This window comes from Garra rufa, chromosome 21 (genome assembly GCF_049309525.1).
Source record: "Garra rufa chromosome 21, GarRuf1.0, whole genome shotgun sequence".
Lineage (NCBI taxonomy): Eukaryota > Metazoa > Chordata > Actinopteri > Cypriniformes > Cyprinidae > Garra > Garra rufa.
This window is the reverse complement of record NC_133381.1, coordinates 10,892,280-10,918,541: the sequence shown is the minus strand read 5'-3', so window position 1 is coordinate 10,918,541 and position 26,262 is coordinate 10,892,280. Positions and strand designations below refer to the sequence as shown.

The following is a 26,262-nucleotide window of genomic DNA, read 5'->3' as shown; positions in this document are numbered from 1 at the left end:
TATATTACTTTTTAATATCGAACGCTCAATTGCCGAGCTAGACAAGATGAGCATTTGAGGTTAAAAAGTATATATTTTGTCATTTTTTTTTAGAACATTACCCATCATTTTGCTAGATAAGACCCTTCTTTCCTCAGCTGAGATCGTTTAGAGCCCTTTGAAGCTGCATTTTGGAAGTTGGAAGGCACCATAGAAGTCCATTATATGGACAGAAATCCTGAAATGTTTTACTTAAAAAACATAATTTCCTTACGACTGAAGAAAGAAAGACATGAACATCTTGGATGACAAGGGGGTGAGTACATTATCTGTACATTTTTGTTCTGAAAGTGAACTACTCCTTTAAGTATACTGGTATTTCTTTCAGGAAATATACAAATCTTGTTGTTCTATATGTTGATATCTTTTAATTGGACATTTAACTACATTATACATTATATCAAAAATACAACATTCGTTAATTCTGGCTGGTATTTCTTTGGAAATACAGATATAGCTTTTTATTGATCATTCTACATTATACAAAAAAATGCAACTACTATTATTTTATTGTTGTTGTTGTTATACAGTATTTACAAGGAAGAAGATTACAAAGTGAGGTCCAGCTCACAGGTCTTGGGTTGCCAGGGATTTCAGCCCAACATTGGCAATACACTAACAGTCAAAAGTTTTTTAATGTTTATAATAAGTCTCCAAAGTACAGAAAAATAGTAAATATTTGAAATATTTTTGTATTAAAAATAATTTGTATATTTGTATATAATAGAAAATGTAATTTATTCCTGTGATTTCAAAGCAAATTGTTTTGTATCATTACTCCAGTCACATGATCCTTCAGAAATCATTCTAATATTCTGATTTGCTGCTCAAAAACATTTATTATTATGTTGAAAACAGCTGAGTAAAATTTCTTTAAGGTTTCTTCGATGAATAGCAATTTAATCAGCATTTATCTGAAATAGAAATCTTTTGTAACATTATAAATGTCTTTATCATCACTTTTGATCAATTTAAATAGAAGCTAAATAGAAGTATTAATTGCTATAATTGAAAAAAAAAATCGAAAATTATGCTGACTCCAAGCTTTTGAATGGTATAGAGTGTAAAATGTTACAAAAGCTTTTTATTTAAGATAAATGCTGTTCTTTGGATCTTTCTATTCATCAAAGAACCCTGACAAAAAATGTACTCAATGGTTTTAAATATTGATAATAATAAAAATAATAAAATGTTTCTTGAAGAGCAAATTAGCATATTGCAATGATTTCTGAAGGATCACGTGACACTGTGGACTGAAGTAATGATGCTGAAAATTTAGCTTTGATCACAGAAATGTATTACATTTAAAAATATTCAAATAGAAAGCAGTTATTTTAAATATTAAAAATATTTCACAATATTACTGCTTTTGCTGTATTTTGGATCAAATAAATGCAGGTTCGGTGAGCAGAAGATACCTCTTTAAAAACATTAAAAATCTTTTCAAAAAACTTTTGACTGGTAGTGTATAGTCCTACCTATCTTCAGTGGGTGTTGATGAGTCTGTTCGGACACTGTCTGGGCTCTCAGCACGAAACATCAAGTAATTCAATCCTTCATTGCTAAGCACAGGAGAAAGTCCAGTTTCCATATCTTCATCTTCATCCACACCAGTGCAGACCTCCTCTTCTGGAGAAACCAGCACATATAGTTACCATAAGAGACTCATCTAGTAATGAGTCACAAATCTGTACATTTAAATCAGATGTAATTAAGTAAATCATAACATTTATTCTGTTTCATATGAAGATATAAAGATCATACCATCTTCTTGGAAGGCTTGGTTCACATGACCTGCTGCTCCATTTTGGTTTGCTATTTTATCCGCCTCATAATCTCTCATATTGCTCAGGGTTTTTTCAAGGCACTGGAAGTTTGGCCTCTCAGTAGGTTCTTGATTCCAGCAGCTCATCATGAGATTATACCTACAAAGCAGTAATAATATGAAAGCAATAGCAGGAAAGGTAACCTTTGACTTTTTTTTTTTTTTTTTAATTTTTTAAATATCATATCTTTGTCTTCACATTCAGTCAATTTATAAAATGTATTTGTTGAAATCATCTACTTACAATCTTTTTGGACATCCATCAGGTGAAGGTAGTCGTGCACCTGCACTAATATGAGCTAGGACTTCATGGTTGGTGTATGTGGGATATGGTAGCTTTCCTAATGTCATAATCTCCCATAAGAGCACTCCAAATGCCCTGAAAATGTACAAAAGATTTTAAAAGGGGGTTTCGCAGAGCCATTTTGGGTTCCTCAAAGAACCTGTTATCAAGGATTAGTTCACTTCCAGAATTAAAAATTCCTGATAATTTACTCATCCCTATGTCATGTTAATGTCATGGTTTCTTCAGTCGAAAAGAAATTAAGGTTTTTGAGGAAAACAATCCAGGATTTTTCTCCATATAGCGGACTTCAATGGGAGCCAACGGGTTGAAGGTCCTAATTGCAGTTTTAATGCAACTTCAAAGGGCTCTACATGATCCCACATTATATACCTTTTAACCACAAATGCTCGTCTTGCACTAGCTCAACCTCGCGCATTACATAATCACACACGTGTAACAGATCGTTTTACTAGATAAAACCCTTATTCCTCGGCTGGGATTGTGTAGAGCCCTTTGAAGCTGCATTGAAACTGCAATTAGGACCTTCAACTCGTTGGCCACCATTGAAGTCCACTATATGGAGAAAAATCTTGGAATTATTTTCTTAAAAAAATTAATTTCATTAACATCTTGGATGACATGAGGGTAAGTAAATTATCTGGAATTTTTTGTTTATTCTAAAAGTGAACAAAATTTTTAAAGGAACCATTTTTTAGTTTGAAGAACATTTTATATAATCTAAAGAACCTTTTCCAATATAACGTACTGCGCCATGGTACAACAGTAATACCCATTCTCTAAAAAAAGAAACTCGTAATCTTGAGCGTAAATGGAGAAAAACTAACTTAGAAGTTTTTAAAATTGCATGGAAAAACAGTATGTCCAGCTATAGACGGGCTTTAAAAGCTGCTAGAGCCGAGTATATCCACCAACTCATAGAAAAAAACCAAAACAATCCAAGGTTTTTATTTAGCACAGTGGCTAGATTAACAAATAACCAAACACCTCCTGACCTGAATATTCCTGCACAGTTTAATAGTAATGTCTTTATGAATTTCTTTACTGATAAAATAGACAACATTAGAAATACAATAACAAATATAGTTACTACTGCAACTGATACTTCAACATTAGTCATTACACCGGAAGAAAAACTGCAGTGCTTTACAACTATAGAACAGAAAGAATTAAATAAACTTATCACCACATCTAAACCAACAACATGCCTATTAGATCCTGTACCCACTAAATTACTAAAAGAGTTGTTACCTGTAGCAGAAGTACCGCTTCTTAATATTGTTAACTCATCATTATCTTTAGGTCATGTCCCAAAACCATTCAAACTAGCAGTTATTAAACCTCTTATTAAGAAACCACAGCTAGACCCTAGTGAACTGGCAAATTACAGACCCATTTCTAATCTTCCATTTATGTCTAAAATTCTAGAAAAAGTTGTGTCTGCTCAATTGTGCTCCTTCTTGCAAAATAATAATATCTTTGAAGAATTTCAGTCAGGTTTCAGGCCCCATCATAGCACAGAAACTGCACTTGTAACAATCACAAACGACTTGCTACTTGCGTCAGATCAAGGCTGCGTCTCATTGCTAGTTTTACTTGATCTTAGTGCTGCGTTCGACACTATAGATCATGAAATACTCATAGATCGATTACAAAACTATACAGGTATTCAAGGGCAGGCTTTAGGATGGTTCAGATCATACCTGTCCGATCGCTACCACTTTGTTTATTTAAACGGGGAGTCATCGCAGCTAACACCAGTAAAGTATGGAGTGCCACAAGGATCTGTCCTAGGTCCTCTACTATTTTCAATTTACATGTTACCCCTTGGTAATATTATTAGGAAATATGGGATTAGTTTCCATTGTTATGCTGATGACACTCAACTATATATTTCAACAAGACCAGATGAAACTTCTAACTTAGCAAAGTTAACAGAGTGTGTTAAAAATGTGAAAGACTGGATGACCAATAATTTTCTACTGTTAAATTCAGATAAGACTGAGATATTACTTATTGGACCAAAAAAGAGTACACAGAATCTCTTAAACTACAACTTGCAACTAGACGGATGTACTGTTGTTTCCTCTACAGTCAAAAATCTGGGTGTTATATTAGACAGCAACCTGTCTTTTGAAAATCATATTTCCTATGTTACTAAAACAGCATTCTTCCATCTTAGAAACATTGCTAAGCTACGGAACATGTTACCTGTTTCTGATGCAGAAAAGTTAGTTCATGCATTTATGACGTCTAGACTGGACTATTGTAATGCACTACTAGGTGGTTGTCCTGCTTCTTCAATAAATAAGCTACAGGTAGTCCAAAATGCAGCTGCTAGAGTCCTTACCAGATCAAGAAAATATGATCATATTACCCCAGTTTACAGTCTCTACACTGGCTACCTATTAGGTACCGTATCACTTACAAAATATTACTTCTTACCTATAAGGCCCTTAATGGTTTAGCTCCTGCATACCTAACTAGTCTCCTACTACGCTACAATCCCTCACGCTCCCTAAGGTCTCAAAACTCTGGACTTTTAGTAGTACCTAGGATAGCAAAGTCCACTAAAGGAGGGAGAGCCTTTTCTCATTTGGGTCCCAAACTCTGGAATAGCCTTCCTGATAACGTTCGGGGTTCAGACACACTCTCTATGTTTAAATCTAGATTAAAGACTCATCTCTTTAGCCAAGCATTCACATAATGTATCTCATAACGTTGTACTTCAGTTACATCTGATCAAATGCACATCAATATTCTTCGGCTTGGGCTAAACACATCATTTTTGTTTGGTTGGAAGTTGGAACAGCAGCTACGCTAATTATTTCTCTATTTGTTTCTCTGTTTCTGCCACGGGATTTCCATCCCGTGGTAACTAGGATTTACACAAGATTCAGTCTGGATTCAGAAGAAGAGATGATGCCGACCCCTCAGAGGACCGCAGATGATGCCAGCCTTGAAACAACATACAGCACTACATAATTTTCTTACAAGTTTGATCACAGCACATAATCATTGCAATTAGTGTTCATCATCTGTTCGATTACACAGTTACTGATTTTAACATTTATATCATATGTACATCGACTTGACATACAGTATTCACCACTAAATACTAAAATTACTAAATATATTGTAGTAGCCTAAACTTTTGTACAGCGCTTTGCAACGATTCGTATTGTGAAAAGCGCTATACAAATAAACTTGAATTGAATTGAATTGAATATATTGACCTTTTTTGTAAAATGTTTTATAGATGTAAAAGGTCATGGAACCAGAACTTGTATAATCAAGAGTATATAGCAACAACAAAACTCAAGATACTGACCAGACATCAGAATATTTATTGAAAATCCCATCTGTTAAACTTTCTGGTGACATCCAGCGAACAGGAAGCAGACCTTCACCCTTCTTTCTGTAGTAGTCGTTCTTATACACATCACGGGCCAATCCGAAATCTCCTATTTTAACGATCCTTTCTGGGTCTGTGTAGCTTCTTACTGACACCAGACAGTTCCTTGCAGCAATATCCCTGTGCATATTAAATATAGTTGTACATTTGTAACCCTGGACCACAAAACCAGTCATAAGGGTCAATTTTTTGAAATTGAGATTTAAACATCATCTAAAAGCTGAATAAATTAGCATTCACTGATGTATGGTTTGTTAGGATAAGACATATCTTCATGGAACATGATCTTTACTTAATATCCTAATGATTTTTGGCATAAAAGAAAAATCGATAATTTTGACCCACACAATTTATTTTTGGCAATTGCTACTTAAGACTGGTTTTGTGGTCCAGAGTCACATTTACTGTATGCATTTGGCAGGCGCTTTTATCCAAAGTGGTTTACACTGCATTCAAGGTGTGTCATAGCCTAGAATCTAGACGCGCCCCTAGCGGCAGCAAATTACATTTGCTTCTAAGGTCAGTCTAGTTACTCTCAATTCACTTAAATTTCCGAAAAATCCAAGATGTACCGGGCCAATCACGAGTCGGTGGGCGGGCTTAACATGATGACGACTGAACTGCGACCATAAGTTCAGTCAGACATGAATTCCTGGTTCCGTGAATTAAGCGTGGAAAACTGAACAGTATTTATATATTTTTTTACTTTTGATACACAGCCACGTCCATGTGTCCTGAGCAGGAGCTCATTACATGTGAACGCGCTGTGGTGTAGAATACGCAAACACCGGAAGCGATCTGTGGCGTGTATACGACACTCATTGTTTACACAGCACAAGAGATTGTGGATATAGCGGCTATTCAAAATGGTAATTACTTGCGCTTGTCCTGGTTGTTCAAACCCATTTAAAGCTGAAAAAGATTACGTTTGCTTGCGCAAACTCATCCTGGACTTTTTTTTTTACATATTTCCCCTTTCGGTGTTTGCGTATACTACATCAAAGCGCGTTCACATGTGACGAGTCGAATCATAGATATGCTAAACTCGTGCTCATGACAGATGGACGTGGATGTGTATCAAAGGTAAAAAGAAAATTATATAAATACTGTTCATTTTCTTGCAAAAACCGATCGTTTCGTGTCTTAGGACATCAATGTATCGTCACGAGCCGCAGGGTGTAATTTGGATTTGTCTGTGCATGTTTTTGTTTACTTTTAAAGGTTTAGTGCCCATCTATGTCTATTATTTAGCTGACAGACTGCACAGTGCACTGATTTTTGTTAAAAATCTTCGTCGCTCTGACTATGTCACCTGACCGACTAAGTCTCTGATTGGTTGTAGCGCTATCCTATTGCGTGGAGAGGAGTTTGAAAGACAACCGTTTATCCCACCCCTCCGGTTGAGCCCTGTCTATGGAGAGTGCCCAGACCCTACATTTATGTGGGTCTGGCTTGCCAGGCTAGGTGTGTCATGTATTCATTCATTTCCTGGGATTCAAAGCCATGACTTTGGCATTGTGACCAACAGTAATGCATTAGCACAATATATGAGCACATCCAGGGGCGTTGCTAGACCCTTTTTACTGGGGCACATGCCCCAGTAAAAATATGCAGTGCCCCAGTAAAATCTCAAATTTGAGTTATAATTTACGTTGATAATCCCAAAATAAAGACATTAAACTACTTGCAACATTGAATTAACGAGTAATGGGGGCCTGTGCCCCAGTAGAGCTTTAGGTCTAGCAACTCCCCTGAGCACATCTTTACCTATGAACAAAGTGCATCCTTTCTAAATAAGCACATCCTGTGGCAGCATCCAAACTGATGTCCAGGAGGCTGGTGAGGTTCAATAGCTCTTTACGGTTCTATGAGGCAAAAGAGCGTGTTAGTGCTGCTAGTCAGTAAACAAAGCACTTCATATATATCAAAACAATGCCTCACAGTTGTAGGACGAGCTCCTCTCAGGTAAGAACGAAGGTCTCCTCCTTCCATCAGCTCCAGGATTAGGTAATGTGGCTCGTTGAGCAGACACACTCCAATCAAACGCAGGATGTTAGGATGATTAAACTGGCTGGATAGCCAAAAAACAACACTTTTACTCAGAATGAACGCATCACAGTATTTCAAATAAATGCTGAGCTTTTGAACATTATGTTCTTCAAAGAATCCTGAATCCTGGTTTCCACTAAGCAGCATAATATTAAGCAACATACCTGTTTCCAACACTGATAGTAATAAGAAATGCTTCTTGAGCAGCAAAACGGCATATTAGAATGGTTTCTGAAAGATGAAGCTGAACTTATGCTTGCTGAAAATTCATTTTCAAATATATGTGACCCTGGACCACAAAACCAGTCATAAGGGTCAATTTTGTGAAATTGGGATTTATACATCATCTGAAAGCTGAATAAATAACCTTTGCATTGATGCATGGTTTGTAATATCTGTAAATATCTGAATTCTGAGGGTGCAAAAGAATCGCCTTTAAATTTGTCCAAATAAAGTTCTTAGCAATGCATATTACTAATCAAAAATTAAGTTTTAATATACGGTAGGAAGTTTACAAAATATCTTTATGGAACATGATCTTTACTTAATATACTAATGATTTTTGGCATAAAAGGAAAATCGACAATTTTAACCCATACAATGTATTTTTGGCTATTGCTACAAATATACCCGTGCTACTTAAGACAGGTTTTGTGGTCCAGGGTCACATATTGTTCTTTTAAATTGTAATAATTCTGTATTTTTGAAAACAAATAGACCGTGGTTTATAGCAGAGCCATCTACTTTTTCCCACAACACTACACTAATTAACAAAAAAAAAACATGACAAACAATGCCATTTGCTCTAGACCAGGGGGCCTCATCATCATTTGTTTTGCCCCATTGTTCCCTATTATAATCATATTTTCAGTGTGATGCTGAGAGCAAACATGTCTTTTACCTCATCAAATGAGCTTCTTTTAAGAACTCGGTTTTCTCATAGTCACTTGCATCTTTACGCAGTGTCTGTGAAGTGAATGGGTTGTGAGACATTTTATAATCACAATCTTTAATTGCTGCATATATACATATGTATGTGACCCTGGACCACAAAACCAGTCATAAGTGTCAATTTTCTGAAACTCTGAATAAATCTAAATAAATAAGCTTTCCATTGATGTATGATTTGTTAGGATAGGACAATATTTGGTGGACATACCGCAATCTGAGGGTGCAAAAAAAACGAAATATTGAGAGAATCGCCTTTAAAATTGTCTAAATGAAGTTCTTCGCAATGCATATTACTAATCAAAAATTAAGTTTTGATATATTTGCAGTAGGAAATGTACAAAATATCCTCATGGAACATGATCTTTACTTTATATCCTAATGATTTTTTGGCATAAAAGAAAAATCGATAATTTTGACCCATACAATGTATTATTGGCTATTGCTACAAATATACATCCACTACTTAAGACTGGTTTTGTGGTTCAGGGTCACATATGTAGTATGTGTGTGTGTGTGTGTGTGTGTGTGTGTGTGTGTATATACACCTTGACAGCCACTCTCTTCTCAGGAACAACTTCAGTGATTTGGCTGCCAACTGTAATTCCCTCATAAACTTCTCCAAAAGCACCACTACCCAACAACCTCTGAAGCTTCAGACAGTCTCTAGGAAACACAGGAAGTGACTCAATCTCTCCTTGGGCGGGTATGTTACTGGGGAATGTGGGAAAGTTGTTTAAATGTTAACACATTTTGTGGTTTATAGATAATACAAAATCACATTGAAATGAATGAAACCTTAGCTTGTAAGCGATGCTCTCACGTACCTGACAGCATTGCAAGCATTCCCGAGACCAACTAAACCTCGAATATACTCCAACTCCACATCTGGATGGACGTGCACAGCTGTTTGCGTAACTGTCCCATGATTCTTTTTCGCATGTCGTCTGTGCCAAACTACATCAAAACAGCAGGGGAAGCAATTGTTGTGCTTTCAAATGCTCTCATTAATTTTAAAATGGGGATGAAATAGACTTTTACAAAAGGGAACTGCCTCATTTGTGTACTTACTGACTGCGGCGAGGATGAGAATAATCAGGGTAATACAGGCAGCGACCGATACAATTACAATAATCAATGTCATGTCAGTTTCTAATGAAGTATCTGCTGGGTGACAACCAGAAAGCAATTAAAGGAATAGTTCACTTAGAAATGAATATTTGCTGAACATTTACTCATCCTCAAACCATCCAAGATGAGCTCATCGATGAGTTCATAGACTTTACTGGAACAGATTTGGTGAAATTTAGTATTACATCACTTGCTCACCAATGGATCATCTGTAGTGAATGGGTGCCGTCAAAATGACAGTCCAAACAGCTGATACAAATATCACAGTAATACAGAAACAATCCACATGACTCGATCAGTTAACATCTTGTGAAGAAACAAATCCGTCAATAAGATGTTTTAACTTCTGGCCAAAATATAAATAGTCCATAATCCATGATAACGCTTCCATACCCTCTTACATACAGTAAATGCTTGTAAACGGTGCTTGATATATGAATATTTCTCTCCAGATTCAGATGACACAAGCGTTTCACTGGAGAAAAATATATTATGGATTATTTGTGGATTACTGTGATGTTTTTATCAGCTGTTTGGACTCTCATTCTGACGGCACCCATTCACTGCAGAGGTTACATTGGTGAGCGAGTGATGCTTAATTTCTCCAAATCTGTTCTGATAAAGAAACAAACTCATCTACATCAACATTTTCAGAAAAATTTCACTTTTTGGTGAACTATTTAAAATAATGTTTTTTTGTATTAGACATATATTAGCACAAAACTGTACATTTTTATTAAGTCTTATGCATTCTTTAATCAGCTGCTTTTGATGTTTACATTTATTATATTTATATTTATATTCAATTAGCAATGCAGAATTCTTACCTGGAGTAGTCAACGTTGTTTGTGTTGATTTTCCTTTACCCCAATATGAAAAAGGCGTAATGGTGATGTTTAATTTGGTTCCTGGTTTGAATCTTGTGACATTTATGACTGTTTCAGAAAACGTATTAACAGGATGACAATATCTGGTGGGGTTCTGCAGAAATGTGTTGAAAAAAAAAAAACATTGTTTCTTTAAATAACTTAAGGTGGATTTACATCTAATTTAAAATAATAATAAAAAAGGTGTAGTACATTTTGAAGTTGTTCCACATTTTCCCACAGTTCCTCAGACACGACACAATAAAGCACTGTCCCGTAGTCAATACTGCTGGGTTCCCAGCTTATCTGGAAAAATGTGTCATTCCCTTTGAGAACAATTGAGGAAACCGCAGGTGGAATAACCATAGGAAGGGATACAAATCCATCTGAAAACAAACACACGACACAAAGTCAATATGACTTGCTAATAAGCACATAAAGCAATATGAAAACATTAACATAGTACTGACCTGGAAGAGGTTTCAGCATTTGTTGTACAACAGAAAAAGCTGTCAGTGTTTTGCTGGAAGACATAAGGACACTGGTGTTGTGCTTCAACTCTTGAATCCTGAGCTGCTTGTTCTCATCCAACCAAATAAGCCGTTCGCTGTAGTAGCCCACTTGTTGATCTGTGATTTGAGATGTGGTCCATCTTGCAAATTCTATCGCTTTAGGCTTCTGCATCCTTTACGGACACAGTAAATAGACAAATCATCACCAAAAATGACATTTACTCAATAAGAAAATATTAACAAGAGCCAAACTAGTCAAAAACAGCAGTCATTTTAGGAGTAGTTCACTTTCAGAACAAAAATTTACAGATAATGTACTCACTCCCTTTTCATCCAAAATGTTCATGTCTTTCTTTCTTCAGTCGTAAGGAAATTATGTTTTTTGAGGAAACCATTTCAGGATTTCTCTCCATATAATGGACTTCTATGGTGCCCCCGAGTTTGAACTTCCAAAATGCAGCTTCAAAGGGCTCTAAACGATCACAGCCGAGGAAAAAAGGGTCTTATCTAGCAAAACGACGGTTATTTTCTACAAAAAAATCACAATTTATATACTTTTTAACCTCAAATGCTTGTCTTGTCTAGCTCTGTGTGTACTCTATTGAGATTAAAAAGTATATAAATTGTAAATGTTTTTAGATTGTAAAATGTTTAAACGTTTCGCTAGATAAGACCCTTCTTCCTCAGCTGGGATCATTTAGAGCCCTTTGAAGCTGCATTTAAACTGCATTTTGGAAGTTCAAACTTGGGGGCACCATAGAAGTCCATTATATGGAGAGAACTCCTAAAATGTTTTCCTCAAAAAACATCATTCCTTTACGACTGAAGAAAGAAAGACATGAACATCTTGGAAGATTTTGGAAAGTGAACTACTCCTTTAATGAAATCTATCTGTTAAACTTTTGTATAAGTACCCACCTGTCACCACTGACATTTACTCTGTAAAGATTTAAAAGGGAGCCATCCTGCACCAGCCAATACAGATTTTCCTCAATCACGTTTAAAGTGATACCAGCAACCTATAATCAATATAAGTGTGTGAGCATCAAGTCAGCATATTAAAATGATTTCTGAATGATCAAGGAATGTTAATGGCTGTGGAAAATGCAGCTTTGCCATTACTGGAATAAATTACATTTAAAATACCCCAAGATCTCAAACCTTTGAATGGTAGTGTATTCAACATTTTATGTGTATATTTACATCCCTACCTCTTTCCCAGAGAACACACTCAGTTTGTCCAGCAGTTGGTAGTCTTCTCCATCCAATCTACAACCTTCTACTGATGTTTCAGTGGTCCAGTAGATGGCAGCATTTAATGAATCAATCACCAAACTGAGAATCTTCTGTTCTGCTCGAAGAAATATCTCAACCCCATGACCAGATTTAGACCCTCGGCATATCTGATAAAATAAGGTATCTCACAATTAGGTCATGCTAATGCCACATATCAAAAATATGTTAATAAAGAATTAATAGCTTCTTTATGGCTTTCATTTTATATTTATCCAAGCATTATTTAATATAAAACATACTTGGTTTGTGTTGCAGCTCCAGTATAGATACTGTCCCAGCCAGTCAAAGGCTAGTGCTTCTGCATTCAGAGGTGATGGCATTGTCATGACACTCAACAACTGATTACCCAGATCAATCCAGTTAATGTGGCCCGAACTGTTAGTCCAGTAGACCGTGGAACTATACCAGTCCACATCTGTCCATAAAGAAAGGAGAATATGGTTTATACCTTGTTATATAGTGAGAAGTGTATCTATCAATCTATCTATCTATACACACACACACACACACACACACACAACCAGTCAAAAGTTTTCAAACAGTAAGATCTTTAATGTTTTTAAAGAAGTCTCTTCTGCTCACCAAGCCTGCATTCATTTGATCCAAAATACAGCAAAGGCGGTAATATTGTGAAATATTTTTACTATTTAAAATAACAGCTTTCTATCTGAATATATTTTAAAATATAATTTACTACTGTGATCAAAGCTACATTTTTAACATCGATATTCCACTCTTCAGTGTCACATGATCCTTCAGAAATTATTTTAATATGCTGATTTTCTGTTCAAAAAATATTTATGATTATTATCAATATTTAAAACATTTGAGTAATTTGTTTTTCAGAATTCTTTGATGAATAGAAAGATCCAAAGATCAGCATTTATCTGGAAAAAAAAAAGCTTTTATACACTACACTGTTCAATAGATACTTTTATTTAGCAAGGATGCTTAATGTTACTACAGATGTTTATTTCAGATAAATGCTGTTCATTTGAACTTTCTATTCATCAAAGAAACCTGAAAAAAAAATTCTACTGTTTTTTAACATAATAATAATCAATGAATAAGAATACATAATACATAAGAATATTAGAACTATTTCTGAACGATCATGTGACTGAAGTAACGAGTCAGTAAATTTATAATGCTAAAAATGGTTTCTATTTCAAATACATTTTTAAAATATGTAAACATTATTACATTTTAAAATACAGTAAAAAGAAGTTATTTAAAATTTGTAAATATTTTTCAAATATATATAAAAATAATTTAATAATTTAAATAATTTAATCTTATATTTAAATAAATATAAATATATATAAATAAATATTTTTGATTGCATACATTTTTACAAAACGTTTATTAGGTTTCAAAATATGAATAAATAAAATGAAGGCAAAAAGTCTTAGAAATTTTCTAGTTGTCAAACTTTATGGAACATGCCTTTTGTTAATATAATGGACTACACATGTGGTTATTCTGCTTAGACACTTGTGTGGGACCAACAGGCTAAAAAATAGTCCAAAAAGTGCCTCAGAAAGTTTAGTTGCATCTGTGAGGCACTCTAGTATCATTTGTTTGCTAATGCCACTTAGTACATGTTCCTATTTAATACAGTGAAATTCAAAAAATCTCTCTGGTTTCTTACCTTTCACATCTCCAATAGAAGACACCATTTGTTCCGCAAATTCAATGCTATACAAATCTTGCTTCCATATGTCATCATCACTGGCAGCAGCAATAAATGGGGGCTCATCAGCTGAAAAAAGATGGGGTTTTCATACTGGCCAGTTTATAATAAGCTAAATAACAAAATGCCTTAATATAATCACCAAGCTGGAGAGTTGTTCCTTCATACAAGACTGATTTGGAGCATCCACCAGGAGAGCAAGCCCTGAGAGAGACGCTGTACTGCTGTGAACTCTGCAGATCCGGGACTGTTGCATGTGTGCCAGTTAGTCCACTAAAATTCATCACCAGCAACCCATTCACCGAGCAGTTTATAGCATAAGTCCAATTTTGCCAGGCAGATGGACCTGTGTGGAACAAAACTAAATTTATTAACGGTTTGTGGTTTCATAGGTTAGCAAAAAAAAATCTCAACCAATAAACCTGGGCTTGACAACAATTATTTAAAAAGTCTCCTACTAATAAATCAACTGGGTATCACTTACTTGCTTCAATCATATTTTCAGGTTTATCCCAATAAACGTTGGCTTTATCTGATCCAAACAGGACTTGAAGTTGTCTTGGCTTTCTCGGCACAGGATAAGGTTGCGCAGATGCGCTAAAGTAGCATAGATTACCAAATCCATCATTTTGACTATGGATGAAATCACAGTCCATAGGGAATTCGTTAAAGGTGGCCACTTGACTCTGGCCAACTTGTCTATACAGTGCATAACCATTGGTGAGCATGAAAAAATCATCCCCATAAGCAATGCTGTTTGCCTCAAAGTTAATGTTTGTGTAGAGCGTAATGGGAAATAATCCATCCACAGATGTGGCATTGAGCATTTGATCACTTCTGTCATGATAAACCAGTCTTTTGTTGGGGAAACTGACCACAAAGTTGGAGACAGAAGGCATTTTTATGATGTGAATTATCTCATGTTGTTGGCTGGAGATGTCTGGAAGAGGGCTACGATATATTCCACTGCTCAGCAGCAAGAAGAGCCATCTGTCAAATACAGTTTTTCAGTTTTATTCAATTATACTTTACTTAACAAAATATTTAAACTAAAATCTTTAATGTCTCTAATGGAGCTGTTTTTATGGTTGGTAGTAATAAATAACACAGTATCATGTTTGTAATAATATAATAAAAAAAAAATACTGTAATTCAGATCATTTACACAATGGTTAACAGCTTTATATAAAAGCGGAGATAGTGCTTAACCAAACAGTTTTTTATCATGTTTATGACACTCACCCATTATACGGATCTGCGATTATATTTACAGCGTCACTGGAAAGGTTGAGATTTATATCCACTGGAAAAGAACAGTCATCTAATCCACAACAGTAGACCTGTATTATCATTGTTTACATAAATAAAAAAACAAAGTATTAATCTTTCTTGATGGCATCTGTTATACTTTGGCTTGCCCGTCATGGAACAGTTCACTCAAAAATGAATATTTGCTATAAATATTCGTACCCTCAAGTCATCCAAGATGACCATAATGATACATTTTTTTAATACAAACACACAACTTTTCACTTAACAAGACATTAATTGATCGACTAGAGTCGTGTGGATTATTTGTAGATTATAGTGATGTTTTTAACAGCTGTTTGGACTCTCATTCTGATGGCACCCATTGACTGCAGGGGATCCAAATCTCTTCTGATGAAGAAACTAATTCAACTCATATTGGACAGTGTACATTTTCAGCAAATTTTCATTTTTGAGTGAACAATTCTTTTCAGTTTGTAAGCACAAACAAAAGTCATTTACAGTAATGCATTTACAGTTGAGGTCAAAAGCTAACTGTAAAATCTGCAAAATCTGAAAAATGGTAATTACTTTACCAAAATAAGAGGGATCATACAAAATGCATGTTATGTTTTTATTTAGTACTGACCTGAATAAGATATTTCACATAAAAGACATCTACATATACACCACAAGAGCAAATAACAGTTGAATTTAGATAGCTTCAATAGTTGTTCATGAGTCCTCTGTTTGTCCTAAATAGTTAAATTGCTCTGTTTTTCTGAAAAATCAGGTCCCACAATTTTTTTTTGTTTTTTCATCATTTTTGTGTATTTGAAACCTTTTTCCAAAATGACTGTATGATTTTGAGATCCATCTTTTTGCACTGAGGACAACTGATGGATTCATATGCAACTATTACAGAAGGTTAAAACGCCCACTGATGCTTCAGAAGGAAAAACAATGCATTAAGAGCCAGGGGTGTAAACTTTTGAACAGAATGAAGATGTGTATGTTTTTCTTATTTTGCCTCAATATCATATTTTTTTTATTTAGTATCACTCTTTAGAAACTACAGAATATACTATGTCTCCAAGTAGGCAAAATATGTTAAATTTACCCTGATCTTCAAATTCACTTTTTTTTTTAATTCACTGTGAGCTTAATGCATTGTGTTTCCTTCTGAAGCATCAGTGAGCATTTGAACTTTCTGTAATAGTTGCATATGAGTTCCTGTTTGTGTGAAAAGTTCTCCTTAGTATGAAAAGATGGATCTTAAAACCATACAGTCATTGTTGGAAAGGGTTCAAATACACAAAAATGCTGAAAAATCAAAGTTTAATTGTTCAAGACAAACAAGAGACTCATGAACAACTATCAATAAAAAAGCTGTGAATCATTCAGGTAACAACACAGTATTAAAGGTTGTATCAGCGATTTCTAGCCTGAAACATAAAGTGTCAAATTCAGCTGACCTTTCATCACGATCCGCTCGCTGCCTGCCCCATAAATTGTCTGTGAAAAAACCAACCAATCAGCGTCAGGGGTTTGGTGTTGTGGACTTTCCTACTGGTGCAGGGATGTGAGGGAGGCGGAGCGAAAGTCCACAACACCAAACCCCTGACGCTGATTGGTTGGAACACTGTTTGTTTATCTGTGGAAAGGTTGGTAGTGCCGATTGTTTTTTTGGCATATCTCGGACCCTAGGCTGACCAGAGAGACGCGGTTTTTTCACAGACAATTTATGGGGCAAGCAGCGAGCGGATCGTGAAGAAAGGTCAGCTGAAATTGACACTTTATGTTTTAGGCTAGAAATCGCTGATACAACCTTTAAGTGTTAAGGGTATGTAAACTTTTGAAAAGGGTCATTTTTATAAATTCAACTATTATTTTCTCTTGTGGACCACATGTAAACATCTTTTATGTGAAATAGCTTATTCAGGTCAGTACTAAATAAAAAATAACATGCATTTTGTATGATCCCTCTTATTTTGGTAAAATAATTAACATTTTGCAGATTCTGCATGGTGTATGTAAACTTTGTGCCTCAACTGTACATCGAAGGTCTATAGGGAAAGGCATTCCTGAACTTTCCATATTGTTATTAAAGTGGCTTTGGTAATTATTAAGTACAAAAACACATGATCACATGATATTTGACTTTAAAAGTTGTCTAAATTGTCATTTTAGTCCATAATTAACGGTTAATACACACCCTGCCACTGGACACATAGTAAATCCTCTCATAAAGCCAGTCTACAGTAAGTGCTGTGACCTCCAGTGGGGCAGAGTGCAGAAGCTTGAGATCTGAGTAGTCGGTGAGATTCCCAGCCCCTTTCATCCAGATACGAGATCCCTCGGAGAAATAGACACGGTTGGAACTGTAGTGCACTGCCACCCCTGTTAAAAACATTACAGAAGTAAGATGTCAGGTTGCACAAAGGTTGCTCTTTCAAAGCTACTTTAAATTTAAGTATCAGCTTGGTCTCAAATGTCCTAAAATTCCTTTCAAGACATTTAAGGGATAGTTTATGGTAATTAATGAAAATTATTTTATTTACCCTCATGTCGTTCCAAACCCGTAAGACCTTCGTTCATCTTCAGAACACAAATTAAGATATTTTTGATGGAATCCAAGAGCTTTCTGAGCCTGCATAGACAGCAACACAACTGACACATTCAAGGCCTGGAAAGGTAGTAAGGATATTATTAAAATAGTCCATGTGACATCAGAGGTTCAACCGCAATGTTATAAAGCCACGAGAATACTTTTTGTGCACATAGAAAACAAAAAATAGGATTTTGTTCAACAGTTTCTTCTCTTCCTGTGTCAGCAGCACTACACACTTGACACAGAAAAGAAAAAATGTTGAAAAAAAGTTTTTTGTTTTCTTTGTGCACAGAAACTATTCTTGTAGCTTTATAAAATTAAGGTTGAACCACTGATGTCACATGGACTATTTTATTAATGTCCTAACTACCTTTCTGGGCCTCAAACGTGTCAGTTGCATTGCTGTATATGCAGGGTCAGAGAGCTCTTGGATTTCATCAAAAATATCTTAATTTGTGTTCTGAAGATGAATGACGGCCTTACAGGTTTTGAACAACATGAGGGTGAGTAATCAATGACTGAATTTTCATTTTTGGGTGAACTGTCCCTTTAACATGCTAATTGTTGACATAAAGTATAGAGCTATAAAAATAATATATGGGGTATAACTTGGTCTTGGGAATTAAGACAGTATTAAGATATCTAAAGAATAAACCTTTACTGGAGATTTTTCTCAGGAGACAAATTTGCTCTTCATTTAATCTCCTTACTGTCTAAAAGAAACAACTGAGATACTGAAGCACTCTCATTTGTGATTTCTGTTTCCTGTGGGCACTCTTATGTGGTGGAAATGTTTTATATTTATTGATCTGAGGAAGCATGCCACGGACCTGTGATGTTGCTCTCGATTAGACTGTCTGAGAGACACTGTGCTGTAGTGAAGAAATCGGCATCCTCTTCTCTCATCCTTAATGAGTTCCATCTGGATGCAAAGACCCACCGGCCTCCATTCTGCTCTGTAAGTCATCACAGATGGAGCAATAAGATTATTGTTTATTTCAAGACATCAACACAGTGCATTGAAAAACATTAGAAGAATGGTGAAGTATTGGAGCTTCATGAAGCTTTCTGTGATTTCGTAAGTTTTTAGAGCAACAACCTTAACATTGATTTTTGCAAGAAAGAGTCAAAGTTTCACTGTGAGCTTAAACTAACCAACTTGTGCTGGTGTTGTTATGCTGGCTTCAGTGATTGAACCCTGTCCCTCTTCATTTACAGCAGCTACAGAGACCCTGCATGAGATTGCAGTCAGTACAATCAATATTTTACACTACCAGTCAAAAGTTTTTGAACAGTAAGATTTTTAATGTTTTTTTTAAAAAGTCTCTTCTGCTCACCAAGCCTACATTTATTTGTTCCAAAGTACAGCAAAAACAGTAAAATGTTGAAATATTTGTATTTGAAAAATAACTGTTTTCTATTTAAATATATTTTAAAATGTAATTTATTCCTGTGATTTCAAAGCTACATTTTTAGCATCATTACTCCAGTCACACAATCCTTCAGAAATCATTCTAATATTCGGATTTCTGAATATTTTTATTGTTATTATGTTGAAAATAGCTGAGTAATTTTTTTTTAGGTTTCTTTTATGAATAGAAAGTTCAGAAAAAACAGCATTTATCTTAAATAGAAATCTTTTGTAACATTTTAAATCTCTTTATTATCACTTTTGATCAATTTAAAGTGTTTTTGCTAAATAAAAGTATTACTTAAAGTAATAAAAAAAATTATACTGACTTCAAGCTTTTGAATGGTATAGTGTATAAAGTGTATAAACGAAAGTTTAATCCGATAAATTCTGATCTTTAGATCTTTCTATTCATCAATGAAATCCTGACAAATGTATTCAACTGTTTTAAATATTGATAATATTAATAATAAATGTTTCTTAAAGAGCAAACCAGCATATTGGATTGATTTCTGAATGATCATTAACACTGAAGACTGAATTAATGATGCTGAAAATTTTACTTTGATCACAGGAACAAATTACATTTTAAATATATTCAAATAGAAAACACTTATTTCAAATAGTAAAAACATTTCAAAATTTTGCATTTTTTCTGTACTTTGGATCAAATAAATGCAGGCTTGGTGAGCATAAAAACTTCTTTAAAAAACATAAAAAATCTTACTGTTCAAAAACTTTTGACTGGTAGTGTTTATCAACAAAAAATAACATCTGTGTAAAAAAATTAACAATGTACACACTGAATACATTAAGTAATGCATTATATGCTGCATAAACATGCAGAAATATAAAAATGAGAAGACTTTGTATACTACCTATACGTAGTGTTATGAAATGTCGGGTAGAATATGTTGAAGAACACATTTCCTCCAGTTGCTACACTGATGACATGTTTATTAGATGTAAGATCGAGGTTGAAGCCCAAGATGGGTCCTCCTGGTTTTTCAGGTGAAGACCAGCGAACCTCCACACTTTCTCCAGACACGCTCTCAATACTCTCGATGGATGGGCTGGAAGGCACTTTTTGGAAGGGAAACACATTAACAGCTTCATAACAACTGATTATGAAACATAATATAAAAAGGCTGTAAATCAGCAGTTCATTTAACCTACATCCAAAAGGTTTTGTTTGGTACCAAGGGCTCGCTGGAGAACAAGCATGTGTTTCTGCTATCAGGGCCCAGACCCTGAATTTATAGAAGGTAAAAGGTTCCAACTGTTTGACGGTGTATGTTGATTCTGTCACATTCTATGAGAAAAACAAGAAAATGGTTTAATCTTATCAACAATCATCGTTTTTGCATACAGTAATGGGAGACTTTGGAAAGATAAAGTCATAGTGAAAAATAGTTACTAGTCATAAAAAAGAATAAATATTGTTCATCATTTAGATTTTTATAATTAAATATGACCTGGACATTATTTGTACCTAAATGCATGCTCATATATTTCACTCAATAATAATTCAGTGGAATAAGTCAGTGGAATTCAATCATTAACATGACAAATATAAACATAAAATCCATAAAATCCAGTACCTCTGCTTGTGCCCAAATCCCAGACAGACTAGGACCGGTCCACTGAAGCATATACACCACATCAGACTGATTCAGAGACTCCCAGGTCAAAGTTATGTTATGAGTTCCAATCCAGGATGCATAAGGTGCTGCGAGCTGACATGCAACATCTAGACAGGAAGAACGTAAATGTTTGTAAATCAATCAGTAAACAGACACCGAAAGAAGCGAATAAAATGTAAACTTGATTACAAATCCTTGGCAGTAGTCCTACTCACTTTGGCAAATGGCATCTGTACACTGTCTGAAGCCACTTTTGGCTGTCTAGAATTACAATATTTCAGACATTAGCTCAAGTAAATGAGAAAAAAATCAATACGGGTCCAGATTGCATATTAACAAATCTTAAAAAGTCTTACCATGGGGTGCATTGAGGCAGCATGAAGCCATTTGTCACATGATGAAGCTTTGAGAGAAATAAGAAGAAATAATAGCACTGACAGAAACTGTAAACCTGTAATTTCCGTCCTTTTCCAACAAATCTTGTCCATTTCACATGCACCAAACTTCTGAAATCAAAACACACCCTGCACGGAAATACAGTGTAAATATTCACATGACAGTGGTGGATTTCCGTAATTATTGATCATTAACAGGTAACCATGCTGGGCCACTGGCCCTTTAACAGTCCCTCAAAGTTTGTCCTCACCTGGTCCGTGTGGCTCAGGTGTGTCTGACCAGAAAGCAGACGGAAATAGGCGTTTCATAAGAAGACTCTCGAAATATGTGTCGTATATAACCATGCAAACAGATTAAGCAGACTGAACTATGGCCACTTGATTGTAAAGTGTAGAAGTTCTTATCTTTACAGTTGTTGTAGATTCAAGGCAGTGTTTATTTAATGGTTAAAGTGTAATTGCTATCAGTTCTAATAAAGGAAAAGTGTGAATTTGATCAATAGCAAAGTACACTCAATGCCTTACTCACTATATGTACAGTACAGGTATTTAGTGACTTCAACATATCTAAGATAATGGACATAACCATCCAGACAGGTATAGACTGAGAATAGCAAGTGGTAAACAGGAGGAGATTCATTCAGTTTAAAAGCAATTATGTTAGACGCCATATTGAAATTAACACGAGGCTGTAAGGAAAAGATTTAGTCTTTAAAATGGCATGCACAATATGAAGGCCGAAGATCATGTTATTTTCACCAATTTACATCTTTCAAAACTGTTTTATGGCGTTTTTGTCGACTAAAATCTTGTTTCAGAAACAGCTAAACATGTATACTGTTAAACAGCAGTACAATCCATTGAACATACTGCACTTCTATCCCTCAGAGACTCGTTTTCATTCCTATGAAAAATTAAATATCCCTTTACCCTGACTAAGGTCAGCTGGTTTCCTATCCCTATCAACATTATCTGACACCAAATTCCCCCAAAATAATTTGCTCCTGAGTTTTTAAAACGAAACAAAAGTCACAATCAACATATTATTCATTCAGGCTTTTGAAAGTTTTACCTGATTTCCCCTCTGGGTGGCGATGCTTCTCAAAACCTTTGCTCTAACTGAGGTCAGAGATGAACCATGTTTACCTTATACAATAATTTTATGCATGATAAGACATGTTTATCTATATTTACAGTATAGTTTCCCCTTGTAATAGTGGTCTGCTACTAACAACGTCCTACATTTCTTGGAAAAACTTGCTGAATTCAACACAGCACATGTATGCTTGTTAATATGCTGTTTTATGTGCCCTACCATATACTTTTTTTTATACTAAATATATAGATTCCTAGTTTCTTACAAAAATGCAGATAAATAAGAAATACTGTGTTTCTAATCGAGTTTTTACACTTTGTTTAGGATGTGGTACTTATTTTGTACCAAATCCACACAGGGTCGTAAAAAATTAGGGATTGTGGAAAATATGCCAGCAACATGAACAAAAATGTCCCATAAATTCAAGACAAAGGGGCGAAAAATGTCCCTGCGATTAAAATGAAATGCGAAAATGAAGGAAAAGTGACAATTCGTGGAATTTAGCTAGCATTTAGATTCCCACACACTACATCAGATGGCTTACAAACGCTGTTTTGTGCAGCGTTGAGCCTTACAACCAATCAAACGCGTTTCTGTTAAATTTCGGAATGCATTAGCCAATCAGAAACGCTTAGATTAGCCGGAGATGTTGATGAGTGGCACACGCTGGCGAATTCCCTAAACATAAACAACACAGTGCAGGTATACTGTATATAAAAGAATTATTTAATTGAAATAACTTGTGCTAGACTTGGCTATAACGTCATGGACCGACATGTTTGTGTATGAAGCCAGAATATGACATACCCAAAACGAAACAAAACGTTTTATGTTGTTTTATATATCAATATTAATAATCATTATTACAATATAAAGGGCAGTCATCTACAATAATATTTTTTGTAATAATATTTCAGCCCTATAAACTCCTGTGTTTCTACATGTATAATTTAGATACAATTTTAAACAGTCATTGTTATTGGTACATTTAAAAATTTGACATTAAAGACAACATATTGCTTTTATTATAATAATGAGGTGATTATTAAATTAGCCTTCACAAATGTAAAAAAAAATGCTCCTGGAAATCAATTCCAGTGGCAAATGTTGCCCCTTAATTGAAAAGTTAATTATGTTAATGACAGAATTTTCATTTTTAGGGTGAACTATCCCTTTAAGAATTTCCAAGTTCCATGTTACAGAACATTAACAATTCCAAAACGCTGCATGTTTACACAAGAGATTTGCTTATATAACCTATAAAACAAGCTGACATTTACTGAGGACCAGGACATTTTGATTAAACTAGAGATAGTGGTGTTGATCATTTGCTTTTTGTGAGTTAATGCATGCATGCGGCATGCAAAACATCCATGCGGCAGGAGAGCCACGATGAAAACGAGAGGACTTTCAGTGATGTGTCTAATTAAGCTCCAGGCCCTGTTGTGAAGGGGCAGCTCTTAAAATCCACAAACCCCCTGCGATTGACCCTGTGATGTGACAATGAACTAGATATACTTGTTTATGTATTTATCACATGAGAAGCTCTGACCCTTTAATCAGACCTTATAAATAGCAGAAATGTTTTTCCACTGTCTTTGTCCAAGTTGTCTCCTCGCCAGGCTTAAAATATCACACGGTCAATTCAAAAGAGCACGGCATGAATATTAGTTAGAGTTATGGTTTGCTTGGTATTTGGGACCCCAGTAATGCTATATCATTAAAGGTTATTTGATGTCAATTGCAGGTAAGATTTATGCATATAGATGCATGTAGCTATCTGAGTGTGACTATCTATTGACCTGATTAATAAGTCAATAAGAACTGACCCTATTTCCTTTTTTAGCTAATGACACATAAATACCGATGACACACAAATAATATTAAAAATAACCATTAGCCATGTGTCTCAGAAGTAGAGTAGTCCTCCAAAATCTACAAACACAAATCCTTTTCATAAGATGGATAAAATCAAGTTCCTACACCCTACTTTTTCATAAACATGTTGCATTATGACAGTAAAATAGGTTGTGAATGTTTCATGTTGGCTTAAACATTTTATATAAGATTTGATATAAGCATCTTAGACTAACCAGGGCTGTTTTGATAGAAATGCAGTAAAAACAGTAATGTTGTAAACTATTATTACAATTGAAAACAAAGGATTTACATTTTAATATATTTTAAAATGTCTTCAGTGTCACATGTTCCATCAGAAACTATGCTACTACAGAGCCTTGCAAAAGTATTCATACCCCTTAATTTTTTTTCACGTTGTGTTGTCAAACTGCTTTAAAATACTTTTCCCCACATCAATCTACACTCCATACACTATAATGACAAAGCAAAAACAGAATTGTCACAACTTTGTAAATGTATTGCAAATAAAAAACTGAAATAAGTACATTGCATAAGTATTCATCATTCAACTCTTAGCAAGTTCTTAGCACCTTTACAGTCTTTTTTGGGTATGATGCAACAAGCTTTGCACATCTGCATTTGGCAATTATCTTCCATTCTTCCCCTCACCTCTTCACCTCTCAAGCTCTGTCAGGATGGATTGCACATTTTCAAGTTTCTCCTGAAATGTTTGACTGGGTTCAAGCCCAGGCTCTGGCTTAGCCACTCAAGGACATTTACAGAGTTGTCTTTTAGCAACTTTTGCTTTGTGCTTAGGATCATTGTCCTGTTGGAAGGTGAACCTTCTGCCCAGTCTGAGGTTCTGAATGCTCTGGACTGGATTTTTCATTAAGGCTATCTCAAAATTGTGGTGCATTGAGCTTTTCTCTCTCTCTACTCTACTCTGCACTCTACTCTGATGAGTGCTTCAATCCCTGATGCCGAAAAACAGCCCCACAGCATGAGGCTGCTACCAGCACACTTTACTTTTGGAATGGTACTCTACAGGTGATGAGCAGTGTCTGGTTTCCTTCAAACATGATGCTTGGAATTGAGGTACATCAGACCAGAGAATCTTGTTTCCCACAGACGGTCCTTTAGGTGCTTTTTTGCAAATTCCAAGTGTGTTTTCATGTGTATTCACTGAGGATAGGATTGAGTCTTGCCACACTGCCATAAAGCCCAGATCGAGAGTGCTGCAGTGATGTTTGTTCTTCTGTATATCTCTCCTATCTCCACATATGTTAATGGAGCTCAACTAAAGTGACCATCAGTTTCTTGGTCACCACTCTAACCAAGCCTCTTCTCCATCAATTGCTCAGTTTGTCCAGGAGGCCAGCTCTAGCAAGAGTCCTAGTTGTTTCAAACTTCTTCCATTAAGGGTAATGGAGACTACATGCTTCTGTGAACCTTCAATGCAGAATTTTTTCTAAACTCTTCCCCAGATGTGTGGCTTGATGGCTTGTCTCCGAGCCTTACAGGCAGTTTTTTTTTTACCTCAGGGCTCGGTTTTTGCTCTGATATGCATCAGCTGTTAGACCTTCTATTAAAGTGTGTGTGCCTTTCCAAATCATACCCCTTCAATTGAATTTGCCACAGGTTAACTCCACTCAAAGTGTAGTAACATTTACAAACATTATGAATGCTCCTAAGCTAAATTTCAACTGTCCTAAATAAGGGTATGAATACTTATGCAATGTAATCATTAAAGTTTTTTTATTTTTTATACATTTGCAAAGATGTAAAAAAAAACTGTTTTTGCTTTGTCATTATAGTGTATGGAGTGTAGACTGATGTGGGAAAAAAGTAATTTAAAGCAGTTTAACATAAGGCAGCAACATAACAAAACGAAAAGAAAAATCAGTAAAATGGTTTAGGAAT

General features: G+C 35.2%; 1 protein-coding gene across 1 annotated transcript; it reads right to left on the bottom strand.

Annotated features, from left to right (window-relative positions):
- Window positions 1–106: 106 nt before the first annotated feature.
- Window positions 107–21,631, bottom strand: ros1 (c-ros oncogene 1, receptor tyrosine kinase). The gene is made up of 28 exons (XM_073826549.1): window positions 21,348–21,631; window positions 21,207–21,252; window positions 20,950–21,098; window positions 20,525–20,660; window positions 20,227–20,431; window positions 19,093–19,169; window positions 18,768–18,893; window positions 17,526–17,726; window positions 15,321–15,381; window positions 14,563–15,068; window positions 14,221–14,424; window positions 14,037–14,147; window positions 12,625–12,800; window positions 12,301–12,492; window positions 12,008–12,108; window positions 11,048–11,262; window positions 10,791–10,963; window positions 10,539–10,692; window positions 9,652–9,744; window positions 9,408–9,537; window positions 9,129–9,294; window positions 8,534–8,598; window positions 7,525–7,654; window positions 7,351–7,448; window positions 5,500–5,703; window positions 2,109–2,243; window positions 1,804–1,964; window positions 107–1,668 (listed from the first exon to the last, which is right to left on the bottom strand). The coding sequence occupies exons 1-28, from the start codon at window positions 21,477–21,479 to the stop codon at window positions 1,514–1,516; spliced, it is 4,302 nt and encodes a 1,433-aa protein (XP_073682650.1). The 5' UTR covers window positions 21,480–21,631; the 3' UTR covers window positions 107–1,513.
- Between the last annotated feature and the right edge of the window lie 4,631 nt (window positions 21,632–26,262).

Bases quoted from the DNA above. Each gene is read 5' to 3' on its own strand.
- ros1 (XM_073826549.1), bottom strand. From the start codon at position 21,479: ATGGACAAGATTTGTTGGAAAAGGACGGAAATTACAGGTTTACAGTTT. The intron at 15,382-17,525 runs AATTATGGACTA...GTTCTTTTCCAG, and splicing joins CAGGGTGTGTATTAACCGTT to TGGATATAAATCTCAACCTT. The intron at 12,493-12,624 runs GTATGTTTTATA...TTATTTTATCAG, and splicing joins GGAGCTGCAACACAAACCAA to ATATGCCGAGGGTCTAAATC.